General features: G+C 38.6%; 2 protein-coding genes across 10 annotated transcripts in view; one reads left to right on the top strand and one right to left on the bottom strand.

Annotated features, from left to right (window-relative positions):
* LOC109418595 (E3 ubiquitin-protein ligase RBBP6) overlaps window positions 1-11,877 on the top strand; it is a 115,128-nt gene extending 103,251 nt beyond the window's left edge. For all 9 annotated transcript variants that reach the window (XM_062842241.1, XM_062842245.1, XM_062842247.1 and 6 more), the window contains 2 exons: window positions 937-2,554; window positions 10,428-11,877. In XM_062842241.1, coding sequence (XP_062698225.1) covers window positions 937-2,554; window positions 10,428-11,600 — 2,791 coding nt within the window. In that variant the 3' untranslated portion in view covers window positions 11,601-11,877. The remainder of the gene's footprint in view (window positions 1-936; window positions 2,555-10,427) is intronic.
* Window positions 11,878-12,000: 123 nt separating this feature from the next.
* LOC109410096 (TBC1 domain family member 16) overlaps window positions 12,001-20,333 on the bottom strand; it is a 36,900-nt gene continuing 28,567 nt past the window's right edge. Inside the window, exons 5-7 of the mRNA XM_019683631.3 lie at window positions 16,999-17,105; window positions 16,751-16,932; window positions 12,001-16,684 (exon numbers count right to left, since the gene is read on the bottom strand). Of these exons, the coding sequence (XP_019539176.3) occupies window positions 16,485-16,684; window positions 16,751-16,932; window positions 16,999-17,105 (489 nt within the window). The 3' untranslated portion in view covers window positions 12,001-16,484. The remainder of the gene's footprint in view (window positions 16,685-16,750; window positions 16,933-16,998; window positions 17,106-20,333) is intronic.

Here is a 20,333-nt window from a genome sequence, read left to right on the forward strand (position 1 = left end):
GAAAAGCAGATGGATTTTGCCGCATTTTCACTGGAAACAACCACAATGCTTAGATTATCCACTTTACCCCCACTACCCCTAACATAATGTATTGAAAATCTCAAATTTAGACATAAATTTCATCTACAGATTGAAACTGCATTAACTAGCCCGCTTTGTATGTCAGGCCCATGTTGTTTTTTAATACGAATCACATTTTTTGTCATTCATGAGGTCATTTAAAAAAAAATTGATATCTTTCCCATCTCATTTCATAGCTCAATATGCCACGAAAAGCGTATGCATGAACTTAACGCGTTTATTGAAAAAAAAAAATGGAGTTATAGTATTAAACGTAGGCTCTTTGAAAAACTACATGCGCAGAAAGGCAGATTAAAACTTATAAATCCATTTTTCCATAAGTTCAGTCTAAAATTGCTTTAGTAATGATTAGAAATTTCGCAAGAAGTTCGTTTGTCTTTTCTCTTCTCCTGGGTTTCAAAAACCCATAAAAAACATGGAACAAAAATATCTGGGAACTATTTTTGTACACGGAGTAGACACTAGGTGAAACTGCCTACTTAAAGTCTACTGGTAATTTAAAGGCACCCTTAATCGACTTAAAACAACATTGCAAATGGGATAATTGTGAAAATCGTTTTAGAAATTTCCCAAATCGTCGATATATGCTTATTGCCGTGCCAATTAGGTGATGATGGATTCGTATCGACGATGCAAGGTAATGATGATGTATTTTAGCTATAAGAAAACTAGAACAAAAACACAACAGTTTAGGTTCTGACGAGTATTGCGTAAGATTTGAAACACTACGAGATTTCAGTTGACCTCACACTTTTTACCTTTTGCCGACAATTCTTCTTCCCATGAACCTCTCTCAATATAATCTGATGTTTTCTCTTTTATTTTCTTCTTATCTCTTTCTTTCTACTCGATTAGGTATCCGCCACGTGAAGCCCCTCGGCCATACATGGGCCATCCCGTCAAAGCGGATGCTATGGGCTATTACGAGCAGCCACCTCAACCGGTCCCAGTTCAACAGCCGGCTCCTCTGGTTAGCTCAGAACCTCCGCCACCCGGATTCGAAGAGCAAGATAGTTGGTCCGGTAAGCAGGACACGGAGTACCGAGCACCAATCGCCGCCCCAGCTCCAGCTGCTTCAGCGCCGGAGGAAACTACCTATGATTACCATAACACGCCAAAAAGCCATGACCACGAAAGGGCTCATACTCCGGTCATTCGTGACGATAGGCACGAACACACTACTCGATCACATTCTAAGGATAAAGAGAGCAAGAAGAAGACTCGTGACGAAAGCACTGATCATCACCGTAGCCGGGAGGAAAGGCGAGCTAGGTCGAAAACGCCGGAACGGCATGAGAAGGAAAAATCATCCAAACGTGGTGACCACGACAAAGAAAAGGATAGGGACAAGAAACGCAACGAGGCGAAGCGGCTGCTAGAAAAAGAGCGAGAGCGTGAACGAGAAAGGGAAAAGGAACGAGAGAAAGAGCGTGAAAAGGAAGCGAAACGAAAGCAAAGAGATTCCAGTGAGGAGGAAAAGAAAGAAAAGAAAAAAGATAAGGAGAAGAAAAAGAAGAAAAAGGAAAAGGAAGCCGAGAAAAAGAAACACAAAAAGGAAAGAAAGGAGAAGGAAAAGGAGAGCCGCTCGAAAGAGAAAAAGAAGGAGAGAAAGACGGTTGAAAAGGAGGAAGCAGATAGTTCCCAGCAACCAGCAACCCCGAAACATGCTCCGAAGCATCACTCTGTTGAGGAGGCGGCGGCTGCTCTACTGGACAGGCAACAACCGGAGGTTGACACAACTCAGGAATATATTGGTCAGGAATTCGACGATACTTTTGTTGAAACTGACCGATCTCTCAACATTAGTAAAACGGCATCCGAAGGGGAAGATGCTGCCTATCGTGAAGAGCCTTCCAGTAGTCACAATCAACCCGATGAATTGCCTCCTGCACAGCTTGATAACAGCCACGACCACAGTGATCTGTACTCGGATATTCCAGACAAGTACGAAGAAGATCAGCTGGAGAAATTAGTTCTCGAGGGTCACCATGGCGAAGAGGACATTGATCTGGTGAACAGTACTGGTGTGGTCAGTACGGAGGATCATCTGCCGGAAGACATCAAACGATCAGATTCCATTTTGGATCTCCACGCAAATGTGGACTTTGAAGCAGAGCTGGAGGAGGGTGAGCACATGTCTCCACCGAAGTTCATCGGAATCCCGGAACTTTCCAAGTGGGAAATGGAAGAGGACGGTGCCGTTATTTCGAGTTCGGAAAGGAAACCATCTTTGGAGGAGCCCGCTGTGAGCGTGAAATCCGAAGAATCATCCGGTAAGGTGACCAACGAGGTGCTGAAGCGAGCTGAGAATGCCATTTTCACGCGGGCCATTGCCGCGATTCGACCGATCGAGATCAAGAAGATCAGCGTGGATCGACAGAAGCTGTACTCGAACGAGATAGTGCTGGACGATGAGAAGCCGACGCTGGAAGTGAAGGTCGAAAAGCAGCAGGATGAACTTAAACGGTTCCAGGTGAGTGATGTGCGAACTTTTTATTACCTACAATACAACAGTGATTAACCGATTTTTGTCAGCTCCTGGTTATATTTTACGATGAAAAGATTAATACATTTTCAAATCAATTTTTAACTCTAAAACTGAAAGGATGACCAGACTACTATGATTTGGCAATTTTTGCCACGTATTTTTAAATCTGGACCACTGTGTGTCGCGAATGTTCGTGTGACCAACATCTACTTTGCCACGCCCTTATGGGTTACTGCACGAATTTATACTGGCCTGCTTACTCTCATACGAAATTTGACGTTTGAGCGGTTTCGACACCGCTCAAACGTCAAATTTTCTGTGAGAGTAAGCAGGCCAGCATAAATTCGTGCAGTGGACCATAGCGTCAGTGCTGGTCCTACAAGTGTCAAACCATTTTTTATAGCAAAAACAAAACAACCGCAATAACATGCGTATTTAAAAATAATGGATAAATACATCTGAGGTTTGAAATAAAATTCGATCTAGTTTCTCATACATCTACTGTCTGGAGGTATTCCAGAAGGGGTCCTGTCACGGTCGCCATATCATATCTTTGTCGTTCACTAATGACCTCATATTTTTTTGTTCGACTTAAACACAACGACTGTCGGAATAACTCTAACATTATTGTTCAAAATATCTTACCAGCTAACTTAACAAATCTTTACTAATGGTGGAACCTGGACTGCTATATTGAACATATATGAATATGAAAGATACGGCACAAGCTCAACACATACCAACATTTTTCAAGAAATATGCCATCACCGGTCAACAATTGCCACACGCGTTGTTGAACAGTGATGTTGAATTTCTTGTCACGTATATTTTAAAACATCGGTGCATATTTGAAAAGGCTTGAAATTCGACCAACAACACGGAATCATTCTGGGTCTGCTTTGGAAACATGTGGCAAAGAAATGCATAGGTAGGTACATAAGTGTGTAATGTACAAAGGAAAATTTATTGGCTTTTTGCCTTACGAGCAACGTCGGTTGACTCTTGAGAAATGAAACTTTCTAACCTTACGAGAAACGTCGGTTTTCCAGGAAGGTTATATGACATGATTTTTAGGTACAGTACATATTCCATTTGGCATAAAGTCGCTTGCACAATGCTTATTTGGCCTAACATTGAGATAAGTGCAGTAGCAGCATTCATTTTTTTATGTCTTTATTAGAGAGACTTTCAGCCCTTGGCTGGTTCGTCAAAACATTCATCATTTTCATGAGTAGTTTTTCTCTGTTATTTTCAAAACAATATCTAATTTCATAAACACTTCACTGCCCTCGAACGTATAAATGTCACATGTTCCATTTCGACATTTTTGAGGTTTTTATGCCAAACGTCATATTTAGATACGCATTTTTTCAAATAGGGTTTTTGACCCCATTCCCGGCACAAAATTGTGAATTACCTAAATTCACAACGAAAAGATCGTTTCCGTCCACTTCACTTCTTCCATTTGAATCAGATACCTTATAGCGTGAGCTTGTTGCTAACAGTGATTGTTATGTAGATTTTCGGCCAGAAAGTTCATTTTGAACGAGTTTACTGCACCTGGTCCAGCGCCAATTCTCGGCACCAGTGCCGAATTTCCAGCAATATCAAATGGGGAAATCTCTTCGGCACCCATCTTTGTGCTGCCGAAGTGCACTCGTCTGCGTGTAATATTTGTTTTGAGAACTTTTGCGGCTTTAGAATGAAAGTGTAGCTTATTGACTGTGACGGAGGATCCTCCGGATGTAATCCTTGGAGACATGTGTGGAAAGAAGACACAATAAAGAAGACAGGAAATTGGGGAAATGCGGGAAAAAGTCGGAAATTGAAAGTCATCGGGAAATAGGGGGATTAGGGGCATAATGGACACCCGGGGCGAAATGGACACCCCTGTTTTTGCCGAAACCGTTGACTTTTATGTAAAACTTTTAATGCATAAGTGTAAAGGAATAAGTCATGGTTCTATTTTTCAAATTTACCATTTATATTGCTCCAAAATAACTAAAATATCATTGAAATTGAAATATGTTTTTCATATGGTGAAATTCTTATAATTTCGAAGCAGCAGCAAATAAGGTATTGCGAGTGTTGGAGTGTGTCCACAATAAAACCAAGTAAATTGTTACCTTATCTACATATATACAAAGATTAAGCAATGGATGAAGTATTTTATTTTTGATCAGAATTTACTTAAAATAGCACTTTACTATTACTTTAGAGCTTTTAGTAGAACTTGTTACTTCAGACTCTAGTTTAATTTAAAAACACTTCACTAATACTTTACTTTTGCAAAAGAAAATAAAAAATGAATAACTCTTTTAAAGAAAAACTAGAAAGGACGAGCAAATTCCTTTTAATTCTACTACTGTGCTTATCTTCGGACAGATAGGCCTATTTCGTCTGTGACTTACAGACTTCTTCAGTGTCAGTCGAGCACTTGACACTGAAGAAGTCTGTAAGTCACAGACGAAATAGGCCTATCTGTCCGAAGATAAGCACAGTAGTAGAATTAAAAGGAATTTGCTCGTCCTTTCTAGTTTTTCTTTAAAAGAGTTATTCATTTTTTATTTTCTTTTGCAAAAGTAAAGTATTAGTGAAGTGTTTTTAAAATAGCAATTTTATTGTTGCAGTCGATTCGGGGCGAAATGAACACTGGCAATTACAAATGGATGTACGCGCATTGCATACTGTTAGGCGTTTTAAAGAATTTGGAAAAAATCAATCCGATTATTTTAGCCTAAAGTTTATTTAATTAACTTTGATGTTATGTAAACTCGTCTAAGATGGAGTAATATATCTGTGCTATTGATCTCCGTTGGCAAATTACTTAACTGGTCGATGTTACCAAAGAATTAGCATAAAATATGCAGGGGTGTCCATTATGCCCCGATGGGTGTCCATTTCGCCCCGTACCTTTCCTGTCAGCCCTGAACAACACACGGTTTACAATTCATTATTTCTTCACAATAAATACATTCTACCTGCTGTAAATGATTGAAAGACGTAGAAAACAAGTTAAAGTTGTAAATCAACTGATAATATGTTAAGTTTTACTCTGTTATACAGGCCTAACGTACTCATTTGCTTAGGGTGTCCATTATGCCCCTAATACCCCTATGCGGGAATAAGTCGGGAATTTCGTTTATGATCGGGAATTTTCAAAATGATGTGTAGCGCCTGCAGAATGTGAACTCAAACCTAGATTTAGCATTTGACTTACTCTAAATCCAGATTCTTACACAGTTTCAGAAGTTTCACCCAGGAATCTCAAAAACCAAATGATGTAGATGAGCATTGGATTCAGAACTACGAGTGATTTCATGTTTGATAGAGTTTATCCGGGTGACATGTTTTAACCCTCTACTTCCCATGGTTGCTCTAGAGCACCATCGATTTTCGACGAACTCCGGACAAACGGAATTAGATGAATATGATGCAATAATTTTTAGAATATGGTTATAACCTCATAAGGTTAACCCAACTACTACCTACTTGTTTCAATAGTTGAACTATTGATAAACAATCAAAAACCTATTGATTTACAACCAAAATTTTTTTCATTGATTTCGAAAATTTTAGCCAATTTGCAATAACTTTTGTTCTACCACCACTTTTTTCGGAAACGCTTTTTTGGCATAGATATAGCCGTTCAAAGTCGTGGGAAGGAAAGGGTTAATTGTCCAGATGCTTGAGTCAATGATTAGACCTTAAATTTAGGCTAAATATATTTTGAATCACAATTTTTACGAATAAAGTTTTAAACAACTTAAAAACCTAATCTACAAAACGTGAAAAAAGTATCGCAAAAATTAATTTTGGTATGTAATCAAATTTTGATTGATTTTATCAAAATTGTCATGAAATACTTCTCCAACATTTTCTTAGAAAATGTTTAGCCTGTTAAGCAGAAATCATCAAAATCATGCCCAAAAAAAAAACTATTATTTTAACTAGAAGAGTATGAAATTCTTTCAATGATTTTCTACACAATTTCATAAAGCTATTTGTCGAGAAATACAGTTCGAGTATAATCGAGGAATCACGTAGTTTGCAAAGTTTCGACTGTCTACTGCCAGCAAAAAATAAACAAATTTATTCTTGCTGAAAACTCCTGAATCTCTGGTGGTTATCAGAGAATTCTTGTTGATGAGATTTTGTATGTTGACGAACTTTGAAAAGGATTTTCTGAGACCATGGAGAAATTATTGACATAATTTTGAAGATTCTATCTAGATTTTTTCTGTAGTAGTGCCTTGTAATAGTTAGATTTTTTGCCGAGATATCTGGCTGAGCTTTGGGACAAGTTTTAATGAATGTTTTCATTGAAACTTTAAAACTATTTCTTAATTTGCTAGTGAAGGACTTCATGAAATGGAGTATATAACGGTATTTCTAGAAATTTCAGAATGAGTTCATAGAAAAGCTTTCTGCAATCACCAAAGTCATCATACTAACAATTTCGTTTAGTGGATTTTTTTTTATTTTTTATTTTTTGAATGATTCTTAAAAACATTAAAAATTCAGTCATCGCGGAAGAATTTCTGATGAATTTTTCATGGAATTGTGAATTGATGGCGAAATTCTGGAAGGAACTCCCATGATTTCTGCGTATCGATTTGTAGAATTACCTACTGGATTAATTTACAAATAAATACCTAGAATCCTTGCAATTCATGACATTAAAACGGAAGCAAAATTGCAAGTTGATAACCAGAAGACATTCTCTAGATTTTTGTTTATGATTTTGTTTATGTATGGTCTGCCTACTGAAGGAATTCCTGGTGTTACCAATGGAAAACATGAAAAGCTCCTTGCACGAATTCCTTAGGACAAACATATGAACATTGTAGAAGTTTAGTTTTTAACTATAATTCCTAATACAAATCTGAAGAATTTCTTTATGTGCTTCTTGGGGTTCTTCAGGGTTTGCATTATTCTGAAATCTTGAATGTCAAAAGATTTTTTCCTGGAATGTCTAAAAAGAGTCTTACAAATTTCGTCAGAAATGTCATAGTTTTGTTTTTCAGGGTTTGAGAATTTCTCTTCAAATTCAGCTAGAAATTGTTTATAAATAGAGAACCTTTTACGGCAATCTCCAGGTATATTCAAAATTTGAGAAAAAATCAGCTAAGGAATTCATCGCTAGTGCTCTTATAGCTAAACTCATTATTTATTTTTTGTTCATTCAGTATTGTTGCAATAAGTTTCTTCCAGGATTTTTTTTAGCAAATTCGTCGAAGAATTTCACCAGAAAACACTCCCATAATTCGGGCTATAGGAATCAAAACAGAATTGTCAATCATGCCGTCCTTCCAGGGCCGGATCTTAGGGGATTTTAGGGGCCCCCACAAAAACCATTTTGCTTGCAAAACATTAACAAAAACAATGAAAAGCTTATTTACTCATGACATTTCAGGCCAAACATGTCTAAAGGTCCTATCTGCAGAAGAGAGGCTCTCTTTGGTATCTTTCTCTTTCGTTAATATCTCAGCTGTTTATTTGTATTATGATTGTCTCCTTGCATCGAACGATGGTCAAAACAATCGTCTTTTGATTTGTCCAGCGAGAGTAGTTGAAAAGTGTACCATTACATTGCAATAATTGAAAGAGAAAGTGAACAAAAAGAGCCTCTCAAATGCAGATAGGACCTATTGAAATGTTTGGCCTGATTTGTACCTCCAAGAGGCCTCCATATCCGCTCTGGCACACCCCCCCACCCCCCCCCCCCCACAATCCTTAATCCGGGCCTGCGTCCTTCATTCCTTCACTAACCAACTAGATTTTTTTATTGGAACTTCATCAAGGATTTCTTACAGAGTTTACAAAAATCTTTTGGTGATTCCGATACAAATATTTTCAAGTTACAAATCATCCAGAATTAGACGCAAATTTCAAGCAGATGTGACATGTAAATTTCTTTCGATGTTAACGTATCCAAAAACTGTCACAGCATCACAATGACATTGTAAATATTTCAGTATGTTTTGCAGATCCACCTAGAAGCTTGGATTCTTGGATGTTTTACATGCTCCACAGGTATAAAAAAAAGTCGGGAAATTTCAAAATCAATGCGGAAAAAGGCGGGAAAAATGCGGGAATTTCAATTTTGATTCTGTGTGGCCACCCTGCAATTTGTATTTACAAAGTTATGGTGATCCATCCTTAGGTGACCCATCTTGCCCGCCCCACCCTAATTATTGAAAGGGATGTGAGTGACAAACAATTTTTTCTTGTTCAAAAATGGCTGACGAGATCGAAGGTAGACAAAACCGGGTCACCACTGTATTAAATCATATAAAATATAAGTATGTATTTAGTATGTACTATCATTCTTCATGCTGGACTATGCTTATCCGCTCCATTTCCGCATTGGGAGTCTGATTTATGGTTACATACAGTTTCATGGTCGTCCTGGATGATATGATAACACCAATTATTAAAACGGATCATTAAATAATTGGATCAATACTTACGGTTGAGTTTGATTTGTACGATTATAACGGGCTACGTCAAGTATGCAGAACGCCATAAGCAAAATTACCATACTCGCGAGGGTGTTGTAGATCACAGTTAGGGGATAGATTTTGTTTTCGCAGAAAATCACAAAGACAGCGTCCAGAACATACCGAACCACAACTGTAAATATCACTGTGGTGAACGTTGAGGGAAAGTTTGCCTTCATGACTCTTCAGTACAAAATATATATTTAACACAAACAGTTAATGTACGCTTCTGCACTGACAGATGGCTGCGGCAATGAATACTTGATGTGATCCAGCGTAGAAATGTGAATGCACAATAGTCCGAATCCGAGAGTCTAAAACAAAAAAAAAACTTCTTACTCTGTACTGGCAGCAACAGTATTCTATCTATGCTAGTAGTACCTACTTCTAAGTTGTGCAATCGTTGTTAAGAATGCTAATAAAAACACATGATGTGTTCATGAGGAACATGATGAGGGACTCAAATTTAAATAATGGAACTTTCTTAAGGAGAAACTTCAAAGAACACAAACATGGCTGCCACAATGGCCGACTTGGTCCCCTACTCGCGTTTTCAAGAGCACCAATCTTGAAAATTCGTAAACAAATGCGCTCGATTTGGAAAAGCTGCCTCTTTTTGCAAGTGTGCAAAGCCAGGATAAAGAAGTGCGGCTTGGTTTGATGCTTCTTTCGTCAGATTTGTGCCTCTAAAGTTTGTATGCAAAATTGCAAAGGGATTTCTTGATGTTTCACCTTAAGGGAATTTTTAAAAACTTAGCTGAGTTTCACACTTACGTTTCTGTTTTTGTTTTGCAAACTATAACGTTAGCAAAGATAATGACAGAGCAATGTTGACAGAATGTGCAATGTGCAATAGTTATTTATGTAACAAGTTGCAAAAAGTTGATTTTTTCAGCACGAGTCGTACATTTATCCAACGAGGCTTGCCGAGTTGGATAAATACGAAGAGTGCTGAAAAAATCGAGTTTTGCAACGAGTTCCATACAAAATTTTATGCAATGATTTTTCCATAATGCAACTCATTTGAGTTGCATAATGTTCATAATGCAACTCAAATGAGTTGCATTATGAACATTATGCAACCATTTTTCATTATGCAACTCATTTCAATTGCATTATGAACCAGTTCGAAAAAGTTGGCCATTATGATACCAAAATGAGTTAAGTAAAATAGAAATTATGATACTGAATTGCATAAAATTAATATGGACCTAGTTTACCAGTTGATCAATAAACTTAGAGAGAAAAGTTAAAACGTATAACAGTGACACGCATGCTACCATTTTTGATATCTCATGAAAAAATTCATTCAAATATATTTGTTTCTCAAAATGTTCTTTCTTGTTTTACCCTAGGTTACGGTTCCTACGAACGATGATCATGCGGAGCGATCCGTTGAAATCAAACCGGATATTAGCAAACTGGAGGGTCGTGCTTCTCCGATACGAGCTTCCATCAAGGAGCGTCTCGGGAGCAAAATTACCGAAATTCGTGGAAGCAGTTCGAGTACGTATTCCCGATCGCGCACACCGCCTCCTTCCCGAAAGGTGAAGGCTTCATCGTCGTCTTCTGCAGCAGCCACCACCACTCTGACTAAGGTGGAACAGTCGAAGAAACGTACTCGAAGCCGATCAGCGGATCGCGATGGAAGTGACAGCAGAAAGGCTCGTGGCGAACGAGGAGAGGACCGTCATCGAGAGGAAATCCGCATCAGTAGCCGACGTCAGGATACCGGAAGACGGGTGGTGGTTGCTGTACGGGAACCAAGCGCTGAAAAGCGACGGGAGCATGAACGTAAGGATCGAAACGAACGGAGTGACCAAAGGACCAAGGAGAGAACAGTTAAGGAATCAGGCGAAAAGACACGCGAAAAGGTTGTGCGACGAAGTCGCGAGCGAAGTCGAGACAGGCGGCGCGAAAGGTCCAAAACGCCACCGAAGCGAGAACGCGAAAAAGATAATGAGCGGGATCGCGAAAAGGATCGCAGAAGGGACCACAAGGAAGACGAAGAACGGCATAAGAGAATCGAAAGCCGATCGGATAAAACAGGCGGCCACAGTCACAAAGAAGATAGGAAGCCACACACGGATCGCAAGCGGTCTGATATGGAATCGGAACGGCGGCATCACGATGCTGCTTCAGCTGATAAGGTCCGCCGAGAGGAGAGTTCCTCTCGAAGGGAAGAACCACGGAAACGCGTGCCCGAGGAATCGACCGAGAAAGCCGCGGAGGTCGTTCCGATCAAGAAGGTAAAGTCGGACAAGGTGCCGAAGAGTTCACGGGATGCGGCCAGTTCGAGTGACAGCACCAGCTCAGATTCGGAATCGTCCTCATCGGACTCGAGTAGCGAATCGGAAGGTGAAATCACCAAGAAACGGAAGAAGAGAAAGCACAAGAAGGAACGCAAGCGTGCCAAGCGATCGGGTTCGACCGATTCGGATGAGTCCGGCGGTAAGAAGAAGAAAAAGAGCAAAAAATCCAAGTCAAGCAAGAAGAAGAAGAAGGATCGCAAACACCGGAAGGAATAGAGGTGTCAGTATTTCATTTGAGCGTGAATTGTACAGAAGAGAAGGAACGCCTTGGTTTGTGGTTCTGGGTTGGCCGGAAAGTCCATTGTTATGAACAACCTTGTGGACTTACATTTAGGGTAACATGTAAGTCGTCTGCTTTAATAATGATCGTAAGTGTCCATGAATTTGTGGAAATCAATGAGATAGAAAAAAAACTGAATTCGATTTCATGTACATGTTAGCATTCTGTAAAAGCAGTTTCGTTGAGTAAGGAATAAAAATTCTAGAACTGAAATGGAGCCGGTTTCTTTCTTTAAGATGAAGAACTCCCCTTTCTTACATGTTTGTGTAAGTGTCGGTTAGACTTTTATTTGAAGCGATTATTTCTTTTTACAATAGATAATAGTTCGGTTTAGTTAAGCCTACATATATGTAAAGATATTCACATTTCTGCTATTTAACACAATGTATCGTTATTTCAAACACGATTCGATTTACCCCATCATATGCTGCGATTACTGCCCTAATTGGCATAATAGTCCCATGTGAATAGGAAACCCAGCAAACATGGGACTGTTATGCGAATAGGGGCAGAATTACCTGTGTAATATTTTGAATTGATGTCAATCAGCATTATACTATTATCATCTTGTTTTGTAGTAATCATAAGTAATTTTGCGATCTTATTACATATTTCGTTCTAGCTATATTTCATCTTTGCTTCTCTGTAGATATAATCCCGCACATTTTTTCAGACAAGCAATCGAATACACCAAGAATACAGTGGAGAGTATCTAACGGTAGAGTGCTACAAGGAAAAACTCTGCAAAAACTTCTCGATAATCGCACTTCAGAACCACAGTGCAGATATTTTTTATAAAGGTAAATCACGTGGGGCATCTGTGGTAATACGCCCTATCGAGACAAAATACATCACCCTCGTTTGTCAGGCATGATCGGTTTTGGAGCTTTTCAATCAGTATGAAACAAATCAAAAAGAACGTAAAGAATTATACCGTGTGCGCACCTAAATTTGCGCAGGTCCAAACTTTGCGCATTCTTGTGAAATAACGAAAAAAATAACTAAATGTCAACATTTTCAACAGTTTAATCATTGCACTAGCATTGTGTAAACATAAACATTATTTGACGAACGTTTAATTGTCATAAAATCTTTGTTTATGTTGAATAATAAACAAAAAATACACAAAAACGTAAAAATTGGCCTCGCCTTAACACGGTTGCCAAGAAGTAACTCTACAGAAAATCGACATTTATTCGATAAAACTGTGCAACGATGGTTAATTTTGGAGTTAATTGACAAAAAAGATGATATTCTAGTAACATCAATCACAATTCGTAATATTTTTTTTCAATTTAATTAGTAAATAGTAGTGCGCAATGTTTGAAACCATTATTTGCACTGTGTTCCTAATTTTTGCGCACTTTCAGTAAATGCATGTTGAACGTGTATACATGACACTAGCACTGACAATTTCAGGCCTACCTCTCCACCATGTAGCAGATTTTGTATAGAAATTAGTAGAAAATTGTATGAACCGTAGCACTACGGCAGGCACTCTCCGTCTGTTTACAATGTGACGTGATTTGTGAACAGTCCTTCATTTGGCTTTCGCGGCGGTCAATGTTAGGGACGATTCAAATATGACGTCCATCATGTTTTTAGAATTTTAGAACCCCCTCCTCCCCCGGGTCACCCCGTCACGCCTCATAGTATACACTCTGAAAAATTTTCACGTCCGATTTACGTGAAAAGATAGGTAGTTTTCGTCCACCATATTTTTCACGTAACCTTCACCGGAATGTCAGGTAGCTGGATAAATTTGAGCTTCGTTGATCGACGTGATAAATCAGGTAAACTTGACAAGTATTTGCGTGAAATGTGGGTAAGTGCTACTGAAATTTCCGGTAACTTTTACGGGAGAACATGATTAGTTCTACGTGAATTTCACGTAATTCATACACGATTTTTAAATGAAAATAAAGCTGTCGTATCAGCTTGCAACGTATTTGAAGGGACAAGAGATTTTAAATTATTAAAAAATGCAATGAAAAAAGCATAATTATGCAATCGTAAAATTAATATATCAATGCATTTTACAGAGATAAAGACTCTTGCCTCCTCAAATACGCTACAAGCTGGTACTAATATTTAAAAATGTAAGAAAAATCTTTATCAGTCTTTTATTTTGGAGTAATTCATAAATCTACACTTTCATTCATAATTAATAAATGTATATACGCTTCGGATCTTCTAAGATTGGATAATTTAATACAAATAATCTTTGGATTTTGACGCAATAACTTTGTAGGACTTCCGTCACCGTCAGTGATTAATAACACCTTCTTCCAGCTTCTGAAATTAATGAAAATATAAAAAAGTCATAACTCCTTTCAAATAATAAATAACTATCAATTGTCTTACACAATTAAATTATTTCAATACTTGCTGCAACTTGCACGGAAACTCAAATCAGCAAGCAGTTTGTGCACCAAACTACTCAACGCCATATTGAATATTTTTTCACACCTGAAATTCACGTAACTTTCGATTAGCGGAAACTTCGAAGTCAGAAATTCACCAACACAAACGCATTCAAACGATTTACGTGAAAATTAGGTGGACTTTACCAAACAGGGCGGTGCATACACCGTGATTATCGGGTGATAGTTACTAACGTCAGGTAACTTTTGAGATTTTGTGAATAAGGATGAGCTACGTGATATTTCACGTAAATCGGACGTGAAAATTCTTTAGAGTGACCTAATACATGGCATATCACACTTTTTAGACAACCCCAACCCCCTCCCCCCCCAAAAGATGGGCGTCATATTTAAATGACCCCTTATTGTTCCTATCCGTAACTGTCACTTCATTTATCAGGAAGCTTTTACCTTTGATCTCTAGCCACTGGAAAACCCCTCATGAAGTTTGGATTGTTCACACGGTAGGTGCCTAGTACGAACCGCAGACGAATTCAAGAACTCCGGCGGCCTCCGTTCCCCCTGCCACGTAGGACAAAGTATTTCAACAAAGATCAGTTAAGGGCACACTACTTGAATAACTTTAGTTTAATGGAAAAACATTAAATAATAGTATTTTTGGTGATTTTTTTGGACAATTCATAGCATGCGCAAAGTTAGGCACACCATGCGCAAAGTTAGGAACAATCGAAGTTTTTGTGCGCAAAGTTAGGAACAAATCAATGAAATAGTTTTTCTATTTTAAGTATTTTTTGGTCAATATTATGTTTTTTTTTTATATTGCAGACTCAAAGAAGGATCATTAGTCTATCGTATGAGCATGTTGTTCATGATATATTTTGTTTGTTTGTATTTTTTATAACGATTATAAATTTGATTTTTCTTAACTGCGCAAAGTTTGGTGCATACACGGTACGCGATTGAGCCTTCAATAAGTGAACTAGATAAATTGGAGGCCCAACGTGCAGACGGCCTACAAGGCCTAGAGTTTGTATGGAATAACTGCATGCAGCAAAGTTCCGATGCTTGCATTTCACATGGTGAGCATTGGCGCAGTCTTGTGTCACGCATCATTGACAATTCCATAAAACCTCCGCATATAGTTTCGCCCATGCTTTCCTTCTATTTCCTGTACCCCACTGACTTCCTTGGGTACAGAGTATACTCATGCATGCCACACAATTCTTTCATTCATTTTCCTGTGGAAAAGTTCATAAAATACTGAGAATCAGGCTTCGTCCCCGTGGGGACGTTACTTCAGGAAGCGGAGACAGGCAGGTACTGCTATAAGTAGAGCTTTTCCAAGAACCAGCACATTTACCACTGGATACCGCACAATATTTCGATTATGACCTTCCGATTGCTGAAACGACACTACTATCATAAAGCAGTTCCTAATAAAATTTGTGTAAACACTTCTGAACATCACCTATATAGTATCTGTGCAAAAACTTGCTAATTATTTCACTGCCGTTTATGGTTTGAAAGAGGTTATTTTAGTTTACTCATTCATTTCAAATCATATTGCACTCAATTCTGTTTTTACATGATTTTTTTTTACGCGATTTTATTTTGCACGACTTTTTAAGCGATTTTCTCGAAGTTATTTTAGTCATTTGCTGAGGGCAAATCACGTAAAAAAATTCCTTTGGATTTTTTTGCGCAATTTCTCGAAGTTACGCGATTTTTTTTACACGAACTTTTTTACGCGGACGCATTTATCGCGTAAAACAGAATTGAGTGTAGTTGTGTTTTTTTTTTCATACTGAATTGGAACTCTAATGCTTCTAGTTTTATGAAATCAAGATGTTTTATTAAAATTTAAATCGCTCGGTATGAATTGTAAGTAGAACTGATGATAACAAAAAGCAAAGCTCCATAACTAGATAGTTATTGTTCTATGTTAATTCAAGCGTTTTAGGGGGCCTCTGTGTTTGTATGTGTATTATGATTGTATTCTCTAGTATATATTTGTTTGCTGCCGTTCACTTGCGATATCTACTTGTTGAAATGTGTGTACTAATATAGTAACTTAAATAGCATCAGTTTTAAAAAGGGAAATCCTGTTCCACTTAACAATAAAATAACAGCGTTAATAGCTAAAAGGTTTTGCAATAAATATGCTTAGGTGTTAAATTGTCCACGCGTGACAAGGCCAATCAGCATCAATGCTATACGACCTAGTACAGACTGGAAAACCGTCGATCTAAGCGTTTAGCCTACATTATATAGATTCTCTTCTCTGTATGTGATGCCTAAACTAAACTAAAATAAAGCTTGATTTGATTCAGTGTCATGCTAATCGTAAAGTTTGTGAAACTGTTTCTTATCACTGGAATGTACCATTCATTCTTTTGTTTTGTTTCGAAGCGTTTATCTTCTAGGTACGCATACCGTTCAATCCACAGCCAGTGCACACTTTTCATGGTCCAGATGGCCGATACATTCGATCGAGGGATGGTGCCCGGAGTCCCACATTCCCGGTCCACACCGTTTACACAGTCCGGACAGTGTGCACGGAATCTTCGGAAACTGTCGGAACTGGTGCAGCAAACCGCGGGCCTTACGTAGGATCAGCTGGCCGTCCATGTACATAGCTGGAAATAAATTATAATGATCTTTTAAGAATCTGCTGTTATCTATAATCCCAGATCAACACTCACCCAAAGAACTGAAATGCAATAGCATCTCGTCGGTTCGCAAATCTTGAGCAATTACGTCGTCGGCATAAACCGCGATGATGGCCAGACAGAGAAACAGGTGGAAATAGTCGGTCAAATAGTTGGACCAACAGGCTTCCCACATGCGGATCGCCACGGCCTCCGTGAACTCGCGTTTGAAGCACCTGTGAATCAAAATATTAGTGTCATTTTATTGGTTTATGATGCTCACATTTCCTATATTGACTTACAATAGGATCCAACGATGGCAAAATAATAATTCCGTGGCATCGGTGTGCTTCTGAAGGTGTTTGTAGAAACTAGGAACCATAAGTCGTATCAATTCCCGCAAGTAACACTGAAAGTAAAATTGAAATCACAACTAAGTTTAAATTATTTAAACATGTTGCAAGTGGTGACGGCAAAGTTCAAGATATAACCGCACGATAAGTTACAATATCCAACGCTTCTCAATCAGCACAGTACTTTGATGTTGTCGTGGAAGGAGCTGCGTAGCCTGTCAGATCGCCTGATTTAAGGGTCATTTCCCCATTCTGCACTCGACCCTGTCGTGGAACTGTTATTCACTCTCGCTACAGTAGAAGTTTCAAATTCTGCACTCCTGTCAGGTACCTAAGAATGCGTTTCTTTGTGACCCAGTGACGCCGGGTTCTCCCGGACTACTGCTGAAAGGGCTGACTGCATTGACCGCGAGTGCGACATTTGATCTGGTACATTGGACGACAAACTGTAGTCCACTTGACATTCTTTCGACTTTACCGAAACTCTTGGAACATATTTCCTTGCTTAGTTTCTCTTAGTTCTGGCATACATCAAGCGGTGTGGAAACGGGATTGCAGTTCGACCATTCCAAGCCGTCCTAAAAGCTGTCCGATGTGCTTCTGGTCCAGGGAGATCCTTCCGTTAGCCCTTCATTTGACATCTCGCTGTTGTGGTAGTGTAATACTACCTTTCTATTATGTATGAAGTACAGAGAATGAGTTCGATCAGATAGCGAGAGCTCAAGTATCTCTCGAGTAATAATGTATACCATATGAGAAATACAATCAGAAATGTTTTGACTGTTAACCGAACTAGGTACTCGTGTTTTATTTAGATGCCGTTTGATGTATTTTTTTATAAATGTAACAGTAGCGGACGAGGATAAAATTTTTCCATCATAATGATGGCTTGGCCACCAAATCCTCATTTTACTTTGTTTGACGCGTGCAATAAGCGTTGTTTGTGCAATAAGTTTGAATAGCGGTTTGTGCATTTTTTTAAATTGTTTGTGATGTACCTTGTGTTTGGTGTTTTTTTTACTCACTGTGCTGCAATATTTTTTCAAACACAATGGTTTTTTTTGTGCATTGTAGTGCGTAAATTGTTTCGTGATTTTAGTGTGCATTTTTTTATTGATTGCGCGTGATTTTGTGTAAAAGATTTGCAACGTTTTGTTCGTATTTTTTCCGCGTAATTTTTGTACTATGTATGGTACATTTTTGTATACGGTATACTTTGCACAGCGGCATCTCTTTGTGTTTTTTTTTTCGTTCAGGAGGTTGATATAGAAACGCTTTTTTTCCCTCATGAAATTTTTAACGCATTTTTTTACACTGACTCATTTTATCAGAACAAACTCCGTTCATTATAGAACATTGATTTTTTAATAGGCCATTTTGAATCGCATATGATTCGTCTTTGTCCAGCAAGTCTGCTGTTGACTTTTATTTGCCTTTTTTGTTTGTTCCTTTTACTAATGATGAGCATGAGTACCTCAGACTATATCATCATCGGTGAGCTTTGGGCGCCTTTATCTTTGAGTAACATTTCGTTGAGTCTGAGCTTTATTGAGCATGAGTACCCGAGCCGAGATGTTTCTCAGCACCAGCGCAACGCCGACGTCGCCGACCCGAACGTGATCGTCGCATTTTCAGCTTCATAATCGGCGGTGAGCAATGGGTGTGAGAATTCGACAAGCATGTTGACATTGAATGGTGAGCAGATCCAGGACACGATAGATATGTACATAGAATTACCAATGTAGCAAATGGTTTCTTGTTGGGTGTGTAAAGAACATCCAGTAAGGCCGGAGATCGTTCTCCATGCTGCAACCGACTTGTTTCGACGCTGAAGGAAGGTGGAGAGCGATAGTGCTATATTATTATTCTTCGGATGTGCAGTTTGTGTTGATGAGATACATACTTCAATAAGGCATTTTATGAGACGTTTCAAATCAGCTGTTTTTTGAATGTTTACCAGCTTTGAAGTCCAACCGGTGGGCCCATTTATTTACATTTTTGCTAGCATAACATGTGGTACAGGCCCATTCAATAAATGGGGTTCATTTCAGAACTGCAAAAATGCGTCAATCCGCCCACTATAATTAATATCCGTAGACTGAGGTGATGTTTTTTCATCTGCTAGTGACATCATGCAGCTCGGGGGATTGATACATGCCACATCAGGAATCGAAACATCTCTGCCAACAAAAATCTGATTGGCGCTCACCACATGTTAATCTACTTTTCGCGAAAACAAAAACATCAAATATAAACAATAACAATGAGCGGCCCACCGGTAGAACGTCTCGTAAAATAGCTTATGGACGACCAGTTTTCTTGTCTTATGTTATCACGGTAGGGTGGCTGCACCAAACACGGACCATGTCAAGATTGGAATATCGTTGTATACATTGTATTGTGATAGTTTAACGGTTTAAAGTTTTAATGAACTTGTTATTATGCTTTAGCTTTTGTAATATGTCATTTTATTTTATTTAGACTCTGAATATCTAATTTAAATAAAATGTTTAAATGTTCGTCAGAATTGATTAGTAGATTATTTATAAATCAGGATTTTGCCATAAATTAGCTTTCAGAACAAACATACGTTAGCTTCTTAAGGGAAGAGGTGTTGTGGTAGTGTAATACTACCTTTCGTATGAAGTACAGAGAATGAGTTCGATCAGATAGCGAGAGCTCAAGTTTCTCTCGAGTAATAATGTATACCATATGAGAAATACAATCAGAAATGTTTTGACTGTTAACCGAACTACTCGTGTTTTATTTAGATGCCGTTTGATGTATTTTTTATAAAATTTATTTATTTATTTATTTATTTTAAATAGGTCAACGATAGTTGATGGCGAGTGTTACATTTAATGTAACACTCGCCATCAACTATCGTTGACCTATTTTGACCTGCCCAAATGGTACAAATATTATGTTTCCAGTTCAAAACCGAATTAGCGACATTTTTTCTGTGACTTCCGCTGCTTTTGCCTTGCGTTAAACATAATGTCGGAAGTGGGGCGCTGTATTGTACACCTGGTGCTCTATACAGCGCCCCACTTCCGACATTGTGTTTAACGCAAGGCAAAAGCAGCGGAAGTCAAAGAAAAAATGTCGCTAATTCGGTTTTGAACTGGAAACATAATAAAACCCTTCTTTTCTTTCGGTTTGGCGAAGACGTTAGAATCCTCCCTGCTGATCACCAACAGCCACAATCCGACCGGTCTGGTCAACAATTTGCACGCATCCATGGAAAATACCATCCGATGGCCACGACTGCATATTTTGTGCAC

This window comes from Aedes albopictus, chromosome 3, assembly GCF_035046485.1.
Source record: "Aedes albopictus strain Foshan chromosome 3, AalbF5, whole genome shotgun sequence".
NCBI classification, from domain to species: Eukaryota; Metazoa; Arthropoda; class Insecta; order Diptera; family Culicidae; genus Aedes; species Aedes albopictus.